General features: G+C 50.4%; 1 protein-coding gene and 1 pseudogene across 1 annotated transcript in view; both read left to right on the forward strand.

Annotated features, from left to right (window-relative positions):
- The window catches only part of LOC133362121 (helicase POLQ-like), a 13,071-nt pseudogene extending 6,400 nt beyond the window's left edge, over positions 1 to 6,671 (forward strand).
- A 12,634-nt stretch (positions 6,672 to 19,305) lies between these two features.
- Positions 19,306 to 25,000, forward strand: part of LOC133362122 (protocadherin-10-like) — a gene marked incomplete at its 3' end in the record, with an annotated part of 10,939 nt that continues 5,244 nt past the window's right edge. Inside the window, exons 1-2 of the mRNA XM_061581077.1 lie at positions 19,306 to 21,216; positions 22,813 to 22,859. Coding sequence (XP_061437061.1) covers positions 19,306 to 21,216; positions 22,813 to 22,859 — 1,958 coding nt within the window. The remainder of the gene's footprint in view (positions 21,217 to 22,812; positions 22,860 to 25,000) is intronic.

A 25,000-nucleotide genomic window follows, 5' to 3' on the forward strand; every position in this document is an offset into this window, starting at 1 on the left:
ATGTTGTGAGTTGGGGGAGTGTTTTGGCATCGGCACGCCAGAGACGTTTAAAACGTGTAAATGAAAGATGTGCGCCTTCAATTTTAGATACTCATTCGCCACGCAGAAGCCATTGGCATAGCGCGGTAAAAAGTACGCGGTCACCTTGCACAAAGTCTCCGATGATTTTTAAGGTGGTACCACGTGTTGTTTGGCATGATGTTCTTGAAGAAGCTGTCAACACGTAGGGCGACATGTCGGACGTCGTGCCAAACGACAAGCGGCACGACCCGAAAGCACATCGGAGTGCTATGCGTCACAACCACGCTCGAATGTTTTTCTTGTTCGTCGATAACTTGTGGATCGTCTCCTGTGCCTCCTGCCCCAACGCACGCACCTGCCTTCAGGGTGATCCTCCGCTCCCCCTACATCGGCAATTCCTTCCTAAGCCGAAGCCAGTACAAGCAGATGGTGGGCCGTGCCGGGCGGGCGGGGATAGACGCGTCGGGAGAGAGCATCACCATCGTCAACAGCAGGGACAAGCCCAAGGTGTAGCGGCTGTTCTGCTGCCATGCTCCCAATGTTAGAATTAGCTGAAGGACGTCCCATTCAAAAGTTGAGCGTCTTGTTAAAATGATCACACCGGCCTACAGACCTTGTTCTTGTGTAGCGGAAGTGTGCTCTTTGTAATCGATTTCTCTGTCACCATTGGAACCTCCTTTGCCAGTCGCAAAATATGATTTAAAAAATTTACCCTTTTATCTGGCAACAAAACTGACACCTTTTTTACAAGGAGTCATGTTTGCATTGACCACAATACCTGCGGTCGGAATGCTAACAAAAACACAACTCTGATAATGTACGCACTGTCCTTGAAGTTGATTGGCCCACACCTGAGACAGCTTTCCTTAGAGCCTAGTCTCACATGGTGTTGGACCAGATGACGCCAAAATGCGCACAACTCAAAGACAACGCACCATCAGAGTATGAGAGCTCGGGGTGAAGCATTTACACCATTGGAACCTCATTTGCCAGAAGAAAAAATATGATTTTTCTGCGTTTTTCTACTTGTAGGTGGTGACGCTACTTGTGGATGGACCATTTGAAGTTTGCCAGAGTAGCCTGGCACATGCAGATGGAAAAGGAGTTCAAAGCCTACTCCTGTCACTCATTGGCTTGAAGGTCAGTTTCTGTTCTGCTTATAACGTAAATTACGCACGAAATGAACTGCAGTGACGTTTCCATGGAAATGTTACGCAGCAACCAGGAGACAAGTCTGTTTAATAATACTCGGCACCTGTTTGTGTGTTTTTGGAGCCGATGTTTACCGTTTACAAACTGCTGGGGCAACAGATGCATGCATTTGACACGATACATTTGATATGAAACGGTTCGTGGTAGTTACATACTCAGAGTTTAAATAGATCATGCTTCATAATCAACGTTGTTGGGTTTAGATCGCCGCGTTATTTATAAATGTGTCGTAACCCTCCACCACCCGACACGGCCAATCAGTAAAAAAGTGTCACGTTGACAAAAGACAAAATAGTTCACTGCTTTAGCCCACCGGTGTGTTGAAGCGTGAAACCACAACATTTACAATTTGAGTAGCACGACGTTTCGCTGGTAATTGCATCCAGCATCATCATCGGGCAATTCGCCAGAATGGTGAGGCTCTGCTGTGTCTCCTGATCTTATATAGAGCAGCAGCAGCAGCAGAGTGATGTCATCATTAAGTCATCAACTCATCAGATCATGCTTGTTTGAGTGAACCCCAAGCTTGGATCGTCTTTTTAAGCTGGGTTGCAAATTATTTTGTCAAGGCGCTCTTCCACCTCCAACCCAGCTTAAATATATGCTAAACTCCTCTTGATATGCAAATTATTTTGTCAAGGCGCTCTTCCCCCCCTCCAACCCAGCTTAAAAACACGCTCCAAGCCTGGGGTTGTCATTCAGACTCTGTCTTCTCGACAGACCTGTTCCTCACCTGAAGACGGCTGCTTGCGTTGTGGCCGAAACGTCGTGAGAATTATTTTATTATGTTTTATTTTTCTTATTTTATTACTTCCCTTCTACGTGATGACTTTACCAAAAGAACCAAGAAGAAGACATTTATTGGTTTAGTAAAAATAAATGGTGCATATATATGTGTGTATCCCTTGCGATTTGAAACATTGTCACGATTTGGAGCAGTGATTCAAGAAGAAATATTTGTTTAACAATGTGGTGAGTTGTAATGCCAATAGAGGCTACAGAGTTCACGCAAATACATATTTCATGTATTCCTAGACGCACGATCAAGTGTGTAAAATGAGCGCAATGATGCATTTTTCTTGATGAATCCGAACCGCTACTCGCGTAATCATTTGCGTTGCTTGTTGACGATCGAACAAATATTACGAATTCTAGATTTGAAGCTTTCGTGACTTCAAGGATTCATACCCTTAGTTCTTTCGGTAAAGTCACCGTGTAGGTAAAAAATGAAATGAAAATGAATAAAAATAAAACGTGAATTTTAATTTCATTTTTACCTACGTGACTTTTACCGAAAGAACTAAGGGTATGAAATATTACGAATTGACAAACCGCATTTACAACCCTTTGCTGGTAACAGATCGCAACGGACATCGACGCTATCCATCGCTTTTTGGAGACCACCCTGTTTGGGGTGCAGCAGCAGCAGCAGGAGGGTGGTGGGATGAAGAAAGTCAGGGATCTGTGCCGGCACTGCCTGCAGCAGCTGCAGCAGGCGGGCCTGGTGAGGCTCTGCAGGAGGTCCGAGGGAGACGCTGCTGCACCCTCTGAGCAGCTGCTGGAGGTTACCAAGCTTGGTCAAGCCACATACAAGGGTAGTAATATTCGTCTTCTTGCTTCTTTCGGTGAAGTCACATAGAAGGGAAATAATAAAATAAGAAAAATATAACATAAAATAATATAATAATTTATTTTATTATGTTTTATTTTTCTTATTTTCGGTAAAGTCACGTAGAAGGGAAATTATAAAATAATAAAAATAAAACATTGTAAAATAATAGAATATAATATATTTTATTATGTTTTAGACTGCAGGGATTCATCTTCTTGGTTCCTTCGGTAAAGTCACCTAGAAGGGAAAAAAAAAAAAAACTTAATAAAATAATATAATAAAATATTTAATGTTTTATTTTTTATTTTATTATTTCCCTTCTACGTGGCTTTACCGAAAAATTATAAAATAACAATGTATTTTATAATGTTTTATTTATTTTATTATTTCCCTTCTACGTGACTTTACCAAAAGAACCAAGAATATGAATCCCTGCAGTCACGAAAGCTTTAAATTGAAATCTACAAGGTAGATGTTTTTTTGCGAAGCTAAATCTCACTTTTAAGGCAAGCCTGACATTTACTTTCAAAGTGACGCTGTAGTCGGCTTCGTGCACGAGCGCACGTGCACGAGCGCACGTGCACGAGCGCACGTGCACGAGCGCACGTGCACGCACGCAGTGTTCTAATGTCGTGTTTGTCTCGCAGGATCCGTCGATTTGGCTTTTTGTACCGTGCTGTACCGAGATCTAAAAGCGGGCGTTGAAGGCTTGGTGCTGAATAACTACCTGCACCTCATCTACCTGGCGACGCCGTACGACTTGGTCTCTCAGTGCAGACCGGACTGGAACACGTACATGCGACAGGTGTGGACACATTGCATCACGATATGTAACAACAATACATATAATCGGCTTATTTAAATGTTGAATTATAGATAACGCTCTGATTTGTGAAAGTGATAGCTTCTTTTAAGATTGTTATAAGGGTATTGAGATTGGTGGGCTATGTGTAGAAGCTTTAAAATTATCTTAATATATCACTATTATTTGAAATGGGTTATTCTGTATTTGAAAATGCTACATTCATTGTATTAAATGATACCCTTAATTCTAGATTTGAAGCTTTCGTGACTGCAAGGATTCATATTCTTAGGTTTTTTCGGTAAAGTCACCAGGTAGGTAAAAAATTTAAATTCATAAAAGTTAAATAAGATAAAAATAAAATATGAATTTTACTTTTTTACCTACGTGACTTTACCCAAAAAATCTAAGAATATGATGCCCTTAATGAATGCTAAGCTGTTCAAAAAAATGCACAGGACATGTGTTTGTTTGTTTTGTAGTTTAATCAGCTGGATGTGACGGAACAGAAAGTGGCCACGGTCATTGGTGTTCCAGAGAGCTTCATCGCCAGGAAAGTAGCCGGACAAAGCACAAGACAGGTGCCTAGGTTTTTAAGCCAAAGATTTTAATGGTTTTGATGTTCTTATTACCTGTGCCTACTTTACAATGTCAGAGATTTACACCATTGGAACCTCCTTTGCCAGTAGCAAAATATGATATTTTGCTTCCCCCGAGCTCTCATACTCTGATGGTGCATTGTCTTTGAGTTGTGCGCCTTTTGGCATCATCTGGTCCAACACCATGTGAGACTAGGCTCTAAGGAAAGCTGTCTCGGGTGTGGACCAATCAACTTCAAGGACAGTGCATACATTATCAGAGTTATGTGTTTTGTTTGCATTTTGACCGCAAGTGTTGTGGTTAATGCAAACATGATCCCTTGTATAAAGGAGTCAGTTTTGTCGTCAGATAGAAGGATAAAAAACAATTATCAATGCCAATGAAGTAGTGATATCTGGCATGAAGCTGTTGTACAGTGCCGCGTATTGTTTACAGCAGAGACGTGAACACCTCGTTAGATAACCTGTCGTAAAAGTATAAGAAAGGCATACAAGTTAAAATCATGCCATGGTTTTTAAATTAATACGAAACGTCGTGGAATCGTTTGTTTTGCCTTTGGGTGTGTGACAGAAAGCGGTGGACGAGCGAGTAGTGAACAGATTCTACCTGGCCTTGGTCCTCTACGCCTTGTACAAACAGACATCGGTGTGGAAAGTCGCCTCCAAGTTTGGCCAAAATCGTGGCTTCATTCAAAACCTGGTGGGATCTGCAGCAGCCTTTGCCTCCTGCATCATGCATTTTTGCCAGGTAAAGTGTCCGCATCACTGGACACAGTGGCATCTTAAGAGCCCATTGATATGAATCGTGTTCATCCGGTTATGATTGTGAACTGACCACCTGCAGTCTTTGTCTTTACCCTGAAGGAACTAGACGAGTTCTGGGCATACCAACTCCTGTTTGCTGATCTCCCACAAAAAGCTCTCCTACTGTGTCAAGTCAGAATTGATTCCACTCATGCAGGTGGCTGGAGTGAAGGAGGTATGGACATGCTGCCACCACATCAGTCACACAGCGACACGTTCATCCAGTGACAATATTCAGATGTTTAAATGTTCGTTTTCTTCAAGTCCAGAGCCCGCCAACTGTACAAAGTTGGCTTGAAGTCCCTGGCAATGCTGGCCAACGCTGAGCCCAAGGATCTGGTGCAACAGATTGAGTTCCTGCCACTCAGAAAGGCCAAGCAGATCGTTTTCTCTGCCAAAGTAACCCTCCAACCTCCCACCCAGCCCCACCCTCCCCACCCTCCCCACCCAGCCCCTCCCCACCCAACCCCTCCACACCCTCCCCACCCAGCCCCACCCCCACCCAGCCCCACCCTCCCCACCAAGCCCCTCCCCACCCTCCCCACTCAGCCATCCACACCCTCCCCTCCCCACCCTCCCCACCCAGCCCCTCCCCACCCTCCCCTCCCACCCAGCCTCTCCCCACCCAGCCCCACCCTCCCCACCCAGCCCCTCCCACCTTCCCCTTCCCACCCAGCCCCACCCCACCCATTTTTGGATGCACTTCGACGGACGGGACGGTCAGACGGACGGACACAATAATCCCCTGTGGGCTGGTGGAACCAGGTGGTTCCTGCCGGTACCAAGATTCTGATTTTGAGCCCCACCTGCGTTTTCTCTTTGCCAGCTCTTGCTGACGGACAGCGCTGAAGCGTTGCGAGAAGAAGCTGCAGAGCTGCTGGCCGTGCCCGCTCTCCCTCTCGCACTCACGTGACGACTTTGTTGAACTGCAGCAGGTTTTTGCTTTTTTAAACGCTGAATTTTAACGGTGTAGATCGTGTTCTAGATTTGAACCTTTCGCGACTGCAAGGATTCATACTCTTAGGTTTTTTCGGTAAAGTCACGTAGGTAAAAAATTTAAATGAATAAAAGTAAAATAAAATAAAAATAAAATAAAAATCAAACTCCCAAATCCTCAGATGATATACGGCCAATTTCCTCCAACAATGTGCTCGCCACACTTACACTTCCCATCGTGGTGCCTTGCGACAGACGCGTGTTTGTATGCTTGGACTCCTTTCGCATCGTATGTATCCAAGCGCGCTAATCGGAGGTACGGAGAAATGTTTCAGATGCGTGTCTTGATGTCCAGAGAAACATGTTGAGACAAATGGAGAGGAAAAAATGGTTGAGTTGCACAGACCAGGTTTTGCTATGATCTTCTGAGTACTGGAGTGTATGTTTTTTTTATGATTTAATATTTACAAATGCAAAATTCTGCAATGTAGACACATATCGTTTTTAGGGTAAAATGGAAACTCTTATTCGCTGTTATTTTCACCGATTATTGGAGTGGTTTGTCCTGATATTCATATTTTGTTGGGGATTAATGTCGCTGCGTGGCTAAAATCCGCGGTTACCATTGATGGGTAATTTTGAGTGCCGCATTTACAGGTGAGGTCCCGCCCATCACCGCAACGTATCGGGAGTTCTGTACCTACTGAAGTGGCAGTCAGATTCAACTTAAATAAAATATAAAAACACGAAGTCTATATCTTTTTTCGTGTTACTTGTGTAATAAAAGGACTCGGACACTTCCTTCTGTCTTCGTGTCTTTTATTGGGTTCTCGTCCTCACCCACACGGCACTCTGTTATAACTCTGTATTTGTAGCCCCCGGCTATTCGCTGCTATTATAGCTCCTTCTTCCCTCTGACTCTCCGCTTCATCTACTGTAACCTCCTCCCTGCAGACTCGCTGCTACCTCTATGCAGACTCCCGCTGCTACCCCTATGTGCAGACCCTCTGGCTGCTACCGTATGCAGACCCGCTGCTGACTCTGTATGCAGCCCCGCTGCTGACTGCAGCCTCCTCTCGCTGCTTCGGGTCGGTCACCGCTGGCCAACGGTGCCGATCCTCGCTCCCCCGTGTTCGTGGCGATCTCGCCACCCTCCGCTTCGCCCTTCGTGGCCTCTCTCTGTTCCTGGTTCCCCGTCACTCCCCGTCCTCTTCCGGTTCCCCTCCTTCTATAGCCTAACCCCTCACCCCCCCACGTGACCTAACTCCTCCCCTCCTGACGTCACCTCCGGAGGGCCGTTTACGCCCGCATTACATCACCCTCCCCCATAAAGAAAATCCAGCCGACCTCGGCTGAATTGCAACCTGACAAGAATGCGGGTGTAAAGGGCCAACACGTAAAAAGACACGAAGCATGCAACAACAATATAACCAGAACACAACACAACACAATCTAACGAAACGTGAGGGATTTCGAGCGAGTACGGGCAGCCGGGCCGTCCCGGACGGTCGGCAGCCCACCCGCCGAGCGGGAACGTGGAAGGGTTTTAGGGGCGACGGGCGCAAGTTCTTCCGTCGCCATTGGAGGCCCGCCACTGTCCCGCTCGCGTCCAGAGACATCCCGTACTCGCGTCCGCGGAGGGATAGGAAGAGCTGCAGGTCCCGTGGGTTCCGCGGCACCGGTCGGCATCCCACTAGCGGAACGTCCTCCTCCCTGCGCTGTCACGGCCGGCTTGTCTGTGAAGGGTACGACAGGCGCTTTCGCAAGGTCAGCAGACACAGGCAAGGGCGAGTCGGCAGCAACAGACCCCGGCAAGGCAACTTCGGGAGATGACGCATCCGGCCGCGGGGCAATGTATGGCTTCAACCGGGATGTATGCACGAACCAGCGCCGCGAACCAACCTGAACACGCGCCGACTGTGGGTTGGGAACCTCAATGAGGCGGACCGGACCTTGCCACGGTTTGTGTAATTTAGGAGAGGTACCTGGCCGCACCTGTGGGCAATGAAGCCAGGCCAGGTCCCCCTTCTTCCAGGGGCACTCCCCCTTCGAACGTCGGGCACACCGCTCATTCCTGGCCTGAGCTTTGGCTGTAGCCATGCGGGCTCTTTCCCTCGCCTCAGTGACACGGCGAACGTTGTCCTGAATATACTCAGGAAGAGGCTTAACAGGCCCCCTCGCACCGGTTCCCAACTGCTCATTAATCGGCGGCACATTCTCACGGCCGTACATAAGGAAGAACGGCGAGTATCCAGTAGCCGCGTGCGGCGTCATGCGATACGCCGAAAGCACCCCAGGGATATGCAAATCCCAATCAGATTGATTTTCCCCGACTGTATGGCACAGCATGGCGGACAGAGTCCGATTCAACCGTTCCACCATCCCATCAGTTTGTGGGTGGTAGGGGGACGTCCGTATCTTTTTAGTTCCCAAAGCCGCACACACTTCCCCCCAACAATTTGGACGAAAAGTTACGCCCCTGATCTGTAAGGAGCCTCTCCGGCGCCCCCTTGTCCATTACATACCCAAATAGAAAGGCGTCAGTGATAGACGCCGCTGACTGGTCAGGCAAAGGCCAGGCCATCGGCCAGCGAGAGAGGTACTCCACCCCCACCAGTAAATACTTATTTCCCTTAGCGGATGGCGGAAAGGGTCCCAAAATATCTAACGCCACCAGCTCATTAACCCGAGATACTTGAATCGATTGTATCGGCGGAACATATGGATGTTTAGGTGGTTTACGGCGGGCACAATCGGGACACGCGCGAACGTGACCGACGACATCCGTCGTCATGCCGTGCCAATAATAGTCTCGTTGCAGCGTCAATAGGGTTTTCTGCACCCCCAGGTGTAAAAGTGTGTCACAGTGCAAAGATCTAATCAACTTGTACCGCAATGACGCAGGCACAACGAGACGCCAGTGTTCCTGTATCCCTTCCCTCCACATCAGTAACCCATCTCGGAGAGCAGTTTCCGAAATACCACCCGCACCGAGTTCCTTACCCGCCTTCTCCGTTCGTTTTCGTAACGACACCAAAGAATCGTCCAACATTTGCTCCCGAATCCACACAGACCTCGGAAGACGCAAAATCCCGTCAGCCGGTCCCCCATCAACCGGTCCCGGTGTAAGCGGAGTTTCGAGAACATCCACCGCCAGCGCGACAGGCTGAGGGGGAGGCTGAGTCGGTCCACACCTATGCGTCCCCGACGCACACAGCACAAGGGGATTGTTGCGGCAACCTGGACAGTGCGTCCGCGTTAGCGTGACGCACACCCTTCCGATGGTGAATTTGGAAGGAAAATTCTTGCAACGTGTCCAGCCATCTCGCCAATTGTCCGGATGGCTGGTCCATCTTAAGAGCGTACTGTAAGGCCGCATGGTCCGTGCGGACAATAAACGACCGACCGTACAGATACGGTCGAAATTGTCGGAGAAAAAACACAATAGCCAAAAGTTCCCTGCGAGTGACGCAGTAACGGGTTTCCGCGGGAGACAAAACTCGACTCCCATACGCCACCACACGCTCAACACCACCTTTTGACTGGGACAACACCGCCCCATTACCAGTGTCACTCGCATCAGTATCCAGAATGAAGGGATGTTCAAAATCCGGATAATCCAACGTCGGCGCAGTAGCCAATAAATCGCGCAGGCTCCGAAACGCCGCCTCCTCCGGCGGTCCCCACACAAATTTATGCCCCTTCCCAGTAAGGAGATGTAAAGGCCTGGCGATAGTAGCGAAATTCGGAACAAACCTCCGATAATATGAGGCGAACCCCAAAAACCGACGCACATCACCCACCGTGGCCGGGGTTGCCCAATCCCGGACACAAGCAGTTTTCTCTGGATCCGTGGCCACCCCGTCCGCACTAACAATATGTCCCAAGTATCGAACGGAGCGTTGCAGTAAATGACATTTCTTAGGCTTGAATTTCAAATTAGCAGAACGCATTCTGGCGAATACAGCCTCCAACCGCAGTAAATGCTCATCAAATGTGCGGCTGAAGACTATAATATCATCTAAATAAATGAGACATGTCTCCCACTGCAACCCCGTCAACACCAACTCCATCAACCTCTGAAAAGTGGCAGGGGCAGCATTCAACCCCATCGGAAGACAGTTAAATTGGAATAACCTCTGCGGCGTACGGAAAGCTGTCTTTTCTCACGAGGGCTCGTCAAGGGGGAGCTGCCAGAAGCCCGAAGAGAGATCTAGCGTTGAAAAAAACTTAGCCCCTGACAAGGCGTCGAGAGAATCGTCCATACGCGGCAGGGGATACGCATCTGCCACCGACACTTTATTCAGCTTCCGAAAATCCACACAAAATCGCAATTTACCATCCTTCTTTTTAACCAACACAACAGGCGCGCCCCATGGGCTATTAGACGGAGATATAATATCCGCTTTCAACATGTCTTCCACTGCCCCTCGAACATGCTCACGCTCAGCCGGACTCATCCGACGCGAGTTCAACCGGATAGGGGCAGCGTCCCCCGTGTCGATATGATGAGAGAGAAGCGAGGTGCGTCCCAAGTCCAAATCGTCCGAGCTAAACACATCGGAATAGCTCGATAATAATTTATGAATCGCACAACGCTGCTCGGTGGAAAGGGCCGAATTTTCCCCACATAATTCGGCGATCCAACGATCATCAACCCCTCCATCGTGTGAAACACCACCCACAAGCCCCCCGTCCGGCAGGTCACTCTGGGCCGTAAACGCCGTAGTGGCATGTGCCACAACGGTACCAGCTGGCACACACACGCTTTCAGCACCCGCATTTAACACCTGCAAAAACGGGCGCTGATCTGGACGGACAATAGTTTGCGCCCCTACCAGCGCTAAGCCGCCCGTAACCGCGGCGGACGGCGACAGCAAAATCCCAAAAGCACCCTGCCGACCCGGAACCGGCTTCCGGTATCGTAAGGGAATGAGCATCTGAGAGCCAGGTGGAATATCAACCGAAACTTCCGATAGCGCCTGCACCTGGGCGACAGGAGCCGGTCGCCCCCAGGCGGACTGTAAAAATTCCAATTTCCGGCCCCCCGGTAGTTCTATGCAATTTTCATTGATTCTAATTAGAATGGGCATCTTAGCCAAAAATCCGTACCCAACAGGCAAGGAACCGCCAGGGACCTCGAAATCAACACAACGCCCGAGGCCGAGACACCCCCGATAGAAATGTTAGCGTCCACCTGTCCCACGATGCCCATACTACCCCCGTTCGCAGCGATGCAGGAAGCGTAAGCCGGCCTCACGGCCCCCGGTGGGATGTTCAAAAGAAGGAATATCACATCCGAAATAATGGTCGCGGACGCACCGGAATCCACCAAAATACGTACGTCCACCCCTTGGATGGACCCAGGTACAGTGGACGAACCGGTAGCGGCCGCGACAACCCGCCGAGCCAGCTTACGCCACTGCGTTATCGAGCGACAAGGCTCAGATACTGGCCTCCCGTATTTTACAACATCCGCGTCGCATAACAACGGCGATGAGTGAGGTGTCAGGCCTTGCCGGGTGTCTGGTGCGCACCGACTTGCCTGTGCCGGAGGGTCTTTCTTTGGGGCATCCGCTGTCGAGGCCTCCTGCTGGGGCGGCCCCGGAACCCGGGCCCAGCAGTCCCTGGCATAGTGGCCCCGACGGCCGCAGCGGAAGCAGTCGACGTCGGGGCGGCGCGCAGCGGGCACCCCGTCCCGACGCGGCCGCGCCGGCGGCGGAGCCCGCGGCCCTGGCCCGCTTCGAGCCGGCCACGGAGTGGAGGCGGCCGACAACTCCTTTGGGCCGGTCGCATCCGGCCCGTACACGGCCTTCGTAGGGTCCCACCCTACGGCCCCCCCATCGACGACAGGACCGCCCGTCCACGCCGTCACCTGTTTCCAGCGGCGGAGATTGAACTGGGCGTCCAACACTTGGCCGCGGTCCGGGACGTGAGTTTTTCGTGACCGCACGCTTGCATGGGAATGCCGAGATCTCGGGACAACTCCAACATCTTCCCCAAGATGAGTGGTTCCAGCAGGTCAGGCTCCGTCTCCGGGTAAGCGGCCATAGCGAGTTCCAACACGGCGCCCCTGTACGCTACAGGTGACTCCTCAGGTGCGCGTTGCCGCTGCACGAATCGGCGATGGGCGTCATCCGGTGGCTCGTACGCGTCCGCCATTTCCTCGAACACCCCTCGCAGAGTTTTCTTCTTCGCAGCTTTTATAGAGCGAAAAAAACGAACGGACTCATCATCAAGAAGAGTCGGGAGCACCTCCAGTGCCTCAGCGTCCGTCCACCTTGCCGTACGTACCGCCGCCAAAAATCTGCAGGCGAACGCACTCCAATCGCCCCCGATGGAGAACTCTTTGACGGTTGTAAGGTGACGACTGCGACTCCTTGGCTTGCTTCCGTCCGTCGCTGACTCTTCCGGCGGTAAGTTCAGCAAGGCGTCGCAACGCTGTGTCGCCAAAATGGCGGACGATCCTCGCGGCGGCCCCAAAATGGCGGCTTCCCGCCTTCCGTGGTGCGCCACGCCCAAGATGGCGTCTTCACGCCGCGTGGCCGATGGCGGCGCCATCGAAGACGACCCGGGCTCCTGCCGATCACCACCATCACCTTCCAACGCCGCCCTTGGCGTGACAAGGTCACACAACTCTGTGATGACGGTTTTTAGGGTTGCCAGTTGCTCCGCCATCCGGATCCATCTTAAATCTTCGTCCTTCAACGCAGATGGGTCGGACGAAGGGGCCACCTCTTCGACGCCCGGGCCCTCACGGATCTCTCCCTCCGCCGAAGTGAAGCCGACCTCAGGAGGAAGATCGTCGTCGTCCGAAGATGAAGCCGACGCCGGGGATGGAATATTCTTTTTCCTCAGTTGTTTCGCCATGCCGTTTCACTTCTGACTCCAGTGTAATAAAAGGACTCGGACACTTCCTTCTGTCTTCGTGTCTTTTATTGGGTTCTCGTCCTCACCCACACGGCACTCTGTTATAACTCTGTATTTGTAGCCCCCGGCTATTCGCTGCTATTATAGCTCCTTCTTCCCTCTGACTCTCCGCTTCATCTACTGTAACCTCCTCCCTGCAGACTCGCTGCTACCTCTATGCAGACTCCCGCTGCTACCCCTATGTGCAGACCCTCTGGCTGCTACCGTATGCAGACCCGCTGCTGACTCTGTATGCAGCCCCGCTGCTGACTGCAGCCTCCTCGCTGCTTCGGGTCGGTCACCGCTGGCCAACGGTGCCGATCCTCGCTCCCCCGTGTTCGTGGCGATCTCGCCACCCTCCGCTTCGCCCTTCGTGGCCTCTCTCTGTTCCTGGTTCCCCGTCACTCCCCGTCCTCTTCCGGTTCCCCTCCTTCTATAGCCTAACCCCTCACCCCCCCACGTGACCTAACTCCTCCCCTCCTGACGTCACCTCCGGAGGGCCGTTTACGCCCGCATTACACTTGTACAACTGAAAATGACAAAATGCACAAAACTTGTTTTTCCTAAGTATGCTGAACAATTTGTTCAGATGCTTAAGCTTCACGACATCACCACTTGCAGCAGGTCATTTGTAATTCAAGAAAAATCCGTCAAACATTTTTTTGCAAATGGCATACGAAGTGCAAACCTAATGGCGAAGATAAGCAGCTGCATTATCTACTGAGAGTGATCACAATGTTTAAGTAAAAATTCCCAATTATTTCCAATGGGACATGATCCAAACTGCAATGTGTAAAACCTTTGGTGCCACTGCAAAACATGCCGTACCACAACATTTGGGCATTTTAAGAATGAACGCTTGTCTCAAATTCTGAAGACGTTTAAAGTAACTGCATTTGAATATTTTGAAAACCCTATGTTACATGCATACAGTACACACAGTAGAACACCATCAGTACAATTAAAGGTATTCAATTTGTAAAACTTAAATGGTGTAATTAAAAATGATAAAAGTTGCTCCTGTGTACAAAGAGTATTTCAGTTGTTTTGTTGCAAAAGAAGGCCAACATGAGAATTAGCTAGAAGAGGGAGGAAATAAATCTTTTGAAAATTGTTTACAAAAAGCAAATGAACACAATGTCTAAATGAAAAAGTAGGTGTTTACGCCTCACCAACAGAGCACAGATCATCACAAACGAATAACCAAATGTCCAGATTTACACTTTTTAGAGCTGTCAAATGATTACAGATTTCAATTTTTCAAAAACCTCATCAGTTGCATACAAGATAAACAAAAAACATGCAACCAAATATTTAATAACGATGCAGAAAAACCTTCTACAAGTGGGTAACCGGGGCAGGAATTGCACAAACTCATGCTGTATTGCAAACACCAGCACCTCTAACAGACCTTTGTATTTTGTAATAATAAAATGTAAACTTGCACAACGGCCCATTGGGGCTACTGTGGCCTAAATCATGAATACAAAGTTTCGGTTTTAGCTCCATTTAGCCAAATATCTGCCAGTGACATACGTACACGCTGTGTTACAGACACCCCCACAGTTAACAGTTTGAATTAAAAGCAAAACACAGTACTAACCACTCCGCCTCCACATTACCATAATGGCTATTCTAGTAAACTATAAGCTCCGTAAAAATATGTCTATTCTTCAGATTAAACAGTCATGCATTTCTTACAGTGGACGCAGAAGATATACTGGTGCAAACAATAATAGATACATTCCTGCATCTAGTAGAGTACTGCCAACATGATAGTTTCCACAAAGATAAATGATGTGAAGTGCTTCAGTGAAAGCCGTGTAAATGATCAATAGCAGAAACAATTTTAAAACAAATTCTAGTTGCCATTATAATAGAAGCAAAATACACCAATTACTTGACAACCTCCAGCCAGAAGGCCAGAAATGTGGAGAAAATGAAGGAAATTGACAGGTCAAGCAAGAACTGGTAAATGGGAAGTTGACAAATCGGTCGTGATGCTCATTGTGGTGCATCTGGAAGCACGTAGAGGCTCCCCTCCCCACCCAGCCCCACCCCCCACACAGCCCCACCCAGCCCATCCCCTCCCCACCCAGCCCATCCCCTCTCCACCCAGCCCCACCCCTCCCACCCCCCACACAGCCCCACCCTCCCCACCCAGCCCATCCCCTCTCCACCCAGCCCGACCCCTCCCAATTTTGGATGCACGACGGACGGACGGACACAATAATCCCCTGTGGGCTGGTGGAACCAGGTGGTTCCTGCCAGTAATATCAGCATTGTTTGGGGACTCCTGGAATAGCAACGAAATTTCGCAGAACAAATGCGATGCAGTACAGCAAGTCCTCAACTTGCGCCGCTCCTATAGAAGCCGTTTCACTATAACGTCCCCAAACGAACTGGGGGACGTAATTAGATTTAAAATGCATTTGATTCATAAAGTTGTTTTGAACATTTAACGTCAAGAACGCCATCGTTCGGGACAGCGCACGTGACGACACGGCTCCCCCTAGTGGCCGCTAAAGCCACAGGTGACAACATCGCCGCCCACGCGATACTGAATGCAATCGATACTGAATACTGAATGCAATTGTACAGAAATGCATGCTAATGCACGATTTTTTATGAAACATTTTCAAATGCCTTATTAAAGCAGTTGATGTTATCCTCTTGGTTCTTTCGGTAAAGTCACGTAGAAGGAAAATAATAAAAATAAAACAATAAAATAATTATTTTATAAAAAGAATTATTTTCTTCTTGGTTCTTTCGGTAAAGTCACGTAGAAGGTAAATAATAAAATAATAAAAATACAACATTTAATAATTCTCACGACGTTGCGTTGTGGCCGAAACGTCGTGAGAATTATTTTATGTTTTATTTTTATTATTTTATTATTTTCCTTCTACGTGATGACTTTACCGAAAGAACCAAGAAGATGAATCCCTGCAGTCACAAAAGCTTTAAATCAGTTGACGTTACACAACATGGAAATACATTATTTTGAACTCAAAAGCACGTAATAGAAAGAAAAACACCTCAACAATTCCTTGCTGTGGGTAAACCGTGTTGCTGGTTGCGTACACACACACACACAAGCACACAGTTCCATCTTAGTAACAACAATACAAATATGCTGATAAATACTCTGTTTCTTTCGCTAAAGCCACATAGGTATAAAAAAATTAACCCGTAAAAACAAAGTTTTTCACTATAAATCCTTTATATGCGTGGCATCGGTTTTATTTTATTATTCATTTCTGTTTTTCTTGAGTAAGAGTTTCATTTTTATCACATTGGTATTTTAAATTAAATATGAAAAAAAAAATTCCTAAAAAGTTGAAAATTTTGGAAAAAAAATTTCACGAAAATAAATTGTCACGCACAACGAGTCTGTGTGCAAAATGTCAGCTCGATTGGATCACGGGAAGTGGGTTAAAAAAACGACCGAAAGATTTGCACGGTCGTAAGCGCGCAAGCAAGCAAGCAAGTGAACTTAATAAAAAGTATTTAATAAACAAAACTAAATCACGACGTTTCGACTGCAACACAATCATCATCATCATCATCAGGTGGGAAAACCACAGCGAGAACATTGTTTTGCTACCTACGTGACTTTACCAAAAGAACCAAAGAGTACGGATCGCTGCAGTGACGTCAACGTCAACTCCAGATCGCTGACAACCAAATCGTCCGTCGTGCCAGGCCGCCATGTTGGCCGGGTGGGTGGGCAGCACGCGCCACGGGCGGACAGAGCCCTGATTGGCTGAGAGCCGCGCGTGCGTCACGCCTCCCTCCCATTGGCTGCTGCTGCTGCTGCTGCCGGTCAACTCACCCGCCCACGTGGTCAGCACGTGACCTCAGCAACAGCTGCGACGTTCGTTTCAACGCCCCAGGCGTCTCCTCTCTCTCACCTCTCTCTCGTTTGCCGCCCTTACGACGCTTTGCTCGACATTGTTTGTGTTGCTCTACACCAACTGCTGCTGCTGCAGGTTCGACGGCGGCTGGTGAATCCCGTAGCGGGTACGTGGCCAAACACGCGTCTCCCTCCTCCCTGTGCTACTCAGCGCTCACGCTCTTGACAGACAACTTGATCTCGTCCACATGTCTTAGCCACTCGGCGTTGTTGGATATGGACGTGATGAGTAATGTTACTAACTTTTTTAAAACACACGCTTTAATGAAATGTACCCTGCTGTTTGTAGATTTGAAGCTTTCGTGACTGCAAGGATTCATATTCTTAGGTTTTTTCGGTAAAGTCACGTAAAAGGGAAATAATAAAATAAAAGTAAACATAATAAAATAATATAATATCTTTTAATGTTTCATTTTTATTATTTTATTATTTTTATTAATAATATAACAATTTTTTAATGTTTTATTTTTATTCTTTTATTATTTTCATTAATAATATAATAGAATATAATTTTAATGTTTTCTTTTTATTATTTTATTATTTTTCTTCTACCTCACTTTACCGAAAGAACCAAGAAGATGTACCCTACTATTTCTAGATTTGAAGCTTTCTTGACTGCAAGGATTCATATTCTTAGGTTTTTTCGGTAAAGTCACGTAGAAGGGAAATAATAAAAGAAATAAAAAAAAACAATAAATTAATATATTATTTTTTTATGTTTTATTTTTATTAATACTATGATATTTTTTTATTATGTTTAATTTTTATTATTTTCCTTCTACGTGACTTTACCGAAAGAACCAAGAAGATGTACCCTACTATTTCTAGATTTGAAGCTTTCTTGACTGCAATGATTCATATTCTTAGGTTTTTTTGCTAAAGTCACGTAGGTAAAAAAATTAAAATTAATAAAAGTAAAATAAAAATAAAATAAAAATCACGACGTTTCGGAGGCAACACAAGCTTCCGTCTTCAGGTGGAACCATCACAGCACGCTTACTGTATCAAGTAACTTATTTTACTTTTATAAATTTTAATTTTTTACCTACGTGACTTTACCGAAAAATTCTATGTACCGTACGAGTAATGGAAGAACTCCAGCAAGTGACCCCGAGGCTTGCCGTGACACTATACACTTCTACACGATACACTACACTATAAACTACTATACACTACACTGTTCACTACTATACACTTACACTATACACTGCTACACGATACACTACACTATACACTACTATACACTACTATACACTACACTATACACTACTATACACTACACTATACACTACACTATACACTACTATACACTACACTATACACTACTATACACTACACGAAACACTACTATACACTACACTATTCACTACTATACACTTACACTATACACTGCTGCAAAGGTCCAGGCCAGAAAAACATGTTGTTGTTGTTGTTGACCAGTGTTATAAACACTTGATGTTTGTGTCTAGCAACGAGGCGGCTTGCACTAAAGTATGTCAAACACTTCGCCGCATTTCACCGTGGCACTCTATTCATTGATGGCCGTCGAGCGCGTCATCTCAAGCAACTTGACAAGGCCAAGATCACATCTCCATTCATATAAAAGGCAAAGTCGTGATTGTGTTTGTTCAAAATGTTTAGCGTACTTCCCGACATGCAACAAACTTGAAATTTGCCATGTGGGTACTTTCCAAACTGGACACCGTGTACAAATTATAAAAATACTCTTTTTTGGGGGTTGGAACTCAATAATGCAGTTATTTTTTGCACGGCAAGTGAGTTGTGATGTCAAATCCGCGCACGTGGAAGCGTAACGCAATGTAGTGTAGCGGGTAGCGCTACGCCGCGCTACGAAACCGGCGACCCGAGTTCGATTCCCGCTCACGGCCACCGCCGGTGACGATTATTTTAACCGCTCCTGGGCCTCCCCTAGGTCGACTCAGCCTCAAACGAGTAACTGGCGTGGTGTGTGAACATCGCCAGTGGGGGGACAAAGGCGGCCGGGCGTGGTTCATCCAAGCCCCCAGGCGAAACCGGGTAGTGAAGCTAGTCTCGCTATTGATTATGCATCGTCAATTTTTCCATTTTCCGGTCACAATTTCATTTACACAACTTAAAATATCCGAATAAAAAAATCACAACGAACAGTTCTTCCCCCCCATCACCTGCTTCCCCACGTCGTCGTTTTTAAATCCTTGATATTAAGTTCACTTGCTTGCTTGCTTAGGACCGTGCAAATCTTTCGGTCGTTTTTTAACCCACTTCCCGTGATCCAATCGAGCTGACATTTTGCACACAGACTCGTTGTGCGTGACAATTAATGTTCGTGAAATTTTTTTTCCCAAAATTTTGTTTTTGCGGGTTATACTTGTTATCAAGTGTTGCCTTATTCCTGCTCGACCCTCTCCCCCCTTCGTCTCCCCGCAATTCCGACTCCTCGGCCGGCGCCGTCCACGCACGCAGCTCGTGCCCCGGCTCGCCCCGACCCGGACAAATGGATCCTCTCGGCGCCGCCCTCGTCTGCCTGTGCTGCGCCGTCACCGTCGCCGCCTCCGCCCGCCGCTCCCCGCCGGCGCCCCCGCGCTACTCGGTCCGCGAAGAGGAGCCGCCGGGGACGCTGGTGGGGAAACTGGCCCGCGACCTGGGCCTCACCGCCGAGCAATTCCGAGCGCGCCGATTCCGAGCGCTGCGGGGCACCAACGGCTCCGACTACCTCGCCGTGAGCGCCGACAGCGGCGAGGTGTGGGTGCGCCAGCGCCTCGACCGCGAGGCCGCGTGCCGCCGGGCGAGCGCTGCTGGCTCGGGCTGCTCCCTGCTGCTCGGCGCCGTCCTGGAGCGGCCCGCCGAGCTGGTGCGCGTCGTCGTCGACGTGCTGGACGTCAACGACCACGCGCCGCGCTTCCCGGCCGAGAGCGCCCTCCTCGAGGTCGCCGAGAGCGCCGCGGTCGGCACGCGCTTCGCGCTGGACGGCGCCCGCGACCCCGACGCCGGCGCCAACGCGCTGCGGGGCTACGCCATGGAGCCCGACGACGGCGCCTTCGCCCTGGAGACGCGCGACGGCGGCGGCGGCGCTTTGTCGCCCGTGCTGGTGGTGCGCCGCGCCCTGGACCGCGAGCGCCGGGCCGCGCACGAGTACGTGCTCACCGCGCTGGACGGGGGCCGCCCGCCGCTCAGCGGCACGGTCCTGCTCACCGTGCGCCTCCTCGACACCAACGACAACGCGCCCGCCTTCGAGCGGCCCGTGTACCGGGCGCTGGTGCCCGAGGACGCGCCGGCGGGCACGCTGGTCGCGCGGCTCCACGCGTGGGACCCGGACGATGGCGCCAACGGGGAGGTGGAGTACGCGGCGATGCTGGGGGCGCACGAGACGGCGCGCACCCTCTTCGCGGTTGACTCGCGCTCGGGCCTAGTCACCCTCGTGGGGGCCCTGGACCACGAGGAGGCCGACTCCCACGAGATGCACGTGCGGGCGCGCGACCGGGGGCCCGACTCCGTCCCCGCTTACGCCACGGTGCTGGTGCGCGTCCTGGACGTGAACGACAACGCGCCCGTCGTGCGGCTGCTCGGCCCGACCGGCGACGCCGCGGCGGACTCCGCGGCCGCCGTCGTCGGCGTGTCCCGGGGGGCATCGCCCGGCCACGTCGTGGCCTTCGTCCGCATCCGGGACCGAGACTCGGGCGCCAACGGGCGCGTGACCTGCACGCTCGAGGGCGCGTCGGCCGCGGGGCCCGGCGCGGCGCCGCCGTTCGCGCTCCGCGCCTGGGACGGGGGCGAGGTGTACGCGCTGGCAACGGCGACGCGGCTGGACCGCGGGGCGACCGCCGCCGCCGAGTACAACCTGACGGTGGTGGCGCGGGACGACGGAGCGCCGCCGCTCGTGTCGGTCAAGACGTTCACGGTGCGCGTCACGGACACGCGCCCCGAGGGCCGGCTCCCGGATGACGACGGCGGGGACGACGACGGGGACGGGGACGATGCCTTCGCGACGCCGTTCGTCACGGACGCGCGCCCCGAGGGCCGGCTCCCGGACGACAGCGACGGGGACGACGGCGACGACGGCGACGGCGCCTTCGCGACGCCGTTCGTCGCGGTCGTGGCGCTGGCCGTGGCGTCGTGCGTCCTGAACGTGGCCGCGGTGGCGGTGGTGCTGCGCTGCAAGCGGGAGAACAAGGAGCTACGCACCTACCACTGCGGCGCGGCCGCCCGGGCCAGGACGCCGGCGCGTGACGAGCCGGGGGCGGCCGCCCGCTCCGGCGGCGAGGCGGCATCCGCCACCGCGCCCAACGCCTACGAGGACAAGTCCTTCCTGCCCTCGGAGGCGGCGGGCGCGGCAACGCCGGCGCTTGGCAAGCCCCCGCGTCGCCACCCTCTGCGCCGTGTGCCTGGCCGGCACGACCTCACACAGGTAGGTGATGCGCCGACGCAAGACGGCCCCCTTTTGAAAATGACCGCACGGGCCCGGGGAGGCCCGCCATGCACTCCCCGCTGAACTTTCACTGCCGCGGCAATAACTTAAGAAATCTTGAGAATCAATCATCCGTCACGAATCGTCATCCGCCCCCCTACGCACAATGCAGCGTGCGCGGGGAGGGGGGAATGACGTGTTTTTTTCCACGCATATCTCCGTAGACTGTCCGCGAAATTAAATTGCAATCAAGTATAAAATATAGGCGCATTGTGTACGGTCGATTGAGTTTGCCGAAATTTCATCTGCATGCATTTTACTCCGGTTATCAATTATAATATAAAGCAACTGATTTAAAGCTTTCGTGACTGCAGGGATTCATCTTCTTGGTTCTTTCGCTAAAGTCACGTAGAAGGGAAGTAATAAAATATTTTATGTTTTATTTTTATTATTTTATTACTTCCCTTCTACATGACTTTACCGAAAGAACCAAGAAGACAAAGCAACTGAATCGGAGAGGTTCATGGTTCGACCTCTACGCAAACCAACGTCCCTCAATCAGCAGCACGAAGGGGGGGTGGGTGGGTTCCCACGCGTACCTGCGATCTGCTGATGGCAGATGCTTAAGAGACTCAGAGAAGCGGATATAATGAGGAGGCACATTCGAAGGTACGAATCGTGGTGCCACGCGTATTAAACGCTCGCTGAGATCCGAGCACTCCTTTTGGCGAGCTTAATATACGTGTAATAATGGTCATTGAGGCGACTCCTGGAATCTGGTCTTTATTTCACTTTTCATGAACAGCTTTCCTTCACGCTGCTGACAGGCAGCGTGAGAGGGACAGACAGACAGAGAGAGACGCACTGCCACGTGGCAACCCGGAGCCCCGCTCCCGCGTGGCCCCCTTCCTCCGTTCGTTCCCGTTCTGACCACGTGTCGCTCGTCTCCACCCCTATTTAATACCCGGGTCACGTGGTACGTTTCCACCAAACCTGGTTAGCCTCCATGGATTCTTCCAGACTCCATCGTAGGCTCCCGGGACCACGCCCCTGACTCGTCTCCCCATTGGCCGTGGCTAAAGCCAGCAGAACCAATCATCTACAAACAGCTGTCAGCTTGCCATGACGTCAGGGCCACGCCCCTAGGCTTCCCCCCATTGGCTGTGGACCAGGACCGGTAGAGCCAATCATCGTGACGAGTTGTGATAGGTCAGTGAGCCGGATATATCCTCACGTTACACATGTTTAAAGAACACGAAACCCGTGGTACCAGCGAGGACCCTTCTTCAAACGTGCGAGCGTGCGTGCGTGCGTGCAAGCGAGCGTGCGTGCGCTCTCTGCACAAGGGGTCTGCGTGCCCATTCATGGACAGACGTCGGCACAATGACCCTGCTTCGTACGGATTGCTCCTGTTACTAAACAAAACGGTGAATGTTGCAATCTTCCGTGGTGAGAATGGAAGTGAAGAAAATGTCTCGCGCTGGCGATATACAAAACTAACAGATTTAACGTGCACATACGCGGCGCTTGCCCGCACGCGATCGTGAGTTCGAAGTGCGTGAATGACGGTGGCGTGCCCCCGTTGATCTTTTGCAGGGCAACGACAATTTCAATCGACAGCAGCAGCAGCAGACGTCTGGAAGGTGAGCGTTTACCGCGTCACACACGCGAACCCTTCATTTGTTCAGCAATCCGGCCTCAAAATCATCAAACTCTTAGGTTTTTTTTTTTCCGGTAAAGTCACCACGTAGGTAAAAAAAAAAATTAAAAGTTAATAAAAGTAATAATGGAAATAAAATAAAATAATAAATCACGACGTTTCGGAGGCAACACAAGTCTCCGTCATCAGGTGGGACCGTCACAGCTAAAAATTACTGCATCAAAATCAAGTTCCGTTTTGCGCCGGTAATTTGCAGACTGAGCGGATGTCGTGACTTTGCGGTGCATTTAGACAACAACAACAACAACATCTAGACAACAACATCTAGACAACAACATTTAGACAACAACAACAACAACACCCCATGGGAGAGGAGCAGTGGGAAGGCGGTGTTGTGCGTTGGCAGAATCCCGTGCTCTGAGGCAGAGGTCACAACCGCGTACCCGATACCCGTACCCTACCCGATACCCGTACCCTACCCGATACCCGGCTACCCGTGACCGGCCGGGTATGGGTAGAACGTGAGTCACTGGTGAGTCACCGCTTGTCACTCATTTCCCAACGTCTTGTCTCTTCTCACAATTCAAGTTCCTAGAATCAACCCACCCGCGCCTACAACATGGCTTCATCCCAGAGGTCGCAATCAGGTACCCGATACCCGTACCCAGCCAGGTACGGGTAGGGTACAGGTACGGCCGGGTACGGGTACCCGTTTGCGACCCTGGTGCGGCCGGGTACGGGTAAGGAATCAAAACCCGTTTGCGACCTCTGCTCTGAGGTGGTCATATTTCCTGGCAAATGCTAAAACAGTCGGGATGCGGCGAGTGTTCAATTAAATGCCGGTTGTGGGAAATCCAAAATGTAAAAAAGAATTCCAATGCCGACCAGTCTGTATAATTAACGCTCGGTCACTATCGCCTTCAGTGAGAAACTTTGAAAGCTCAGCATGTCGGCCTTGGCTAAATGTCATCCGGAGCCATGTTGGCACAATGTGTGTGTCTATTCACATCAGAAGAATGTACGGCGTTTATTTTTCAGAAAATAAAATAAAACTCGGCAGGCACACGCACAGCCCGTAGCGTCTGAAAATATCCTTTAGCTGATTAACAACTCGCTCCTAATACGGCACGCGACGGCGTTTTGAAAGGATTTGGGGGAGTCTCGCTCCAGAAATCTCTGTACGCGCTTGGGCACTCAAGCTCTTTGTAAGCTTGCAGCGGCACCCGTCAGAGCCAGTCCACAATCCCCCTTGTGCAGAGAGCTGGCGCTCTTTCACACTCTTTGGTTACGTAGTTAAAACATAAAATAAAAATTCCGCCCCCCCCCCGTTTTAACTCACTGGCCATCTTCTGCATCATAAGAAATGATGTCACCAGCTTGTCCCCCCCACCCACCCTGGCCCCTCCCCCCCACCAGCTTGTCCCCCCCACCCACGGCCCCCCCTGGCTCCCCCCCCCCACCAGCTTGTCCCCCCCACCCACGGCCCCCCCTGGCCCCTCCCCCCCACCAGCTTGTCCCCCCCCACCCACGGCCCCCCCTGGCCCCTCCCCCCCACCAGCTTGTCCCCCCCACCCACCCTGGCCCCTCCCCCCCACCAGCTTGTCCCCCCCCACTCACGGCCCCCCCTGGCCCCTCCCCCCCACCAGCTTGTCCTCCCCACCCACGGCCCCCCCTGGCCCCTCCCCCCCACCAGCTTGTCCCCCCCACCCACGGCCCCCCCTGGCCCCCCCCCCTCAGGCTGTATATAATCTCGTGTCTCTTCGAGTTGTCTTCACTTGATGCAGTAATTCTGCTGTGACGGTTCCACCTGAAGACGGAAGCTCGTGTTGCCTCCGAAACGATTCAATTTAGTTGTTTTTAAATCCTTTATATTAAGTTCACTTGCTTGCTTGCGCGCTTACGACCGTGCAAATCTTTCGGTCGTTTTTTAACCCACTTCCCGTGATCCAATCGAGCTGACATTTTGCACAAAGACTCGTTGTGCGAGACGATTAATGTTCGTGAAAATTTATTTTTTCCAAAATTGTATACTTTGTTGGAATTTTTTTTTCATATTTAATTTAAAAAAGCAATGTGATAAAAATGAAACTCTTACTCAAGAAAAACAGAAATGAATAATAAAAT

The sequence above is a fragment of the Lethenteron reissneri genome, unplaced genomic scaffold, assembly GCF_015708825.2.
Source record: "Lethenteron reissneri isolate LAM-NWPU_2019-01 unplaced genomic scaffold, ASM1570882v1 scaffold_1376, whole genome shotgun sequence".
Classification (NCBI taxonomy): domain Eukaryota; kingdom Metazoa; phylum Chordata; class Hyperoartia; order Petromyzontiformes; family Petromyzontidae; genus Lethenteron; species Lethenteron reissneri.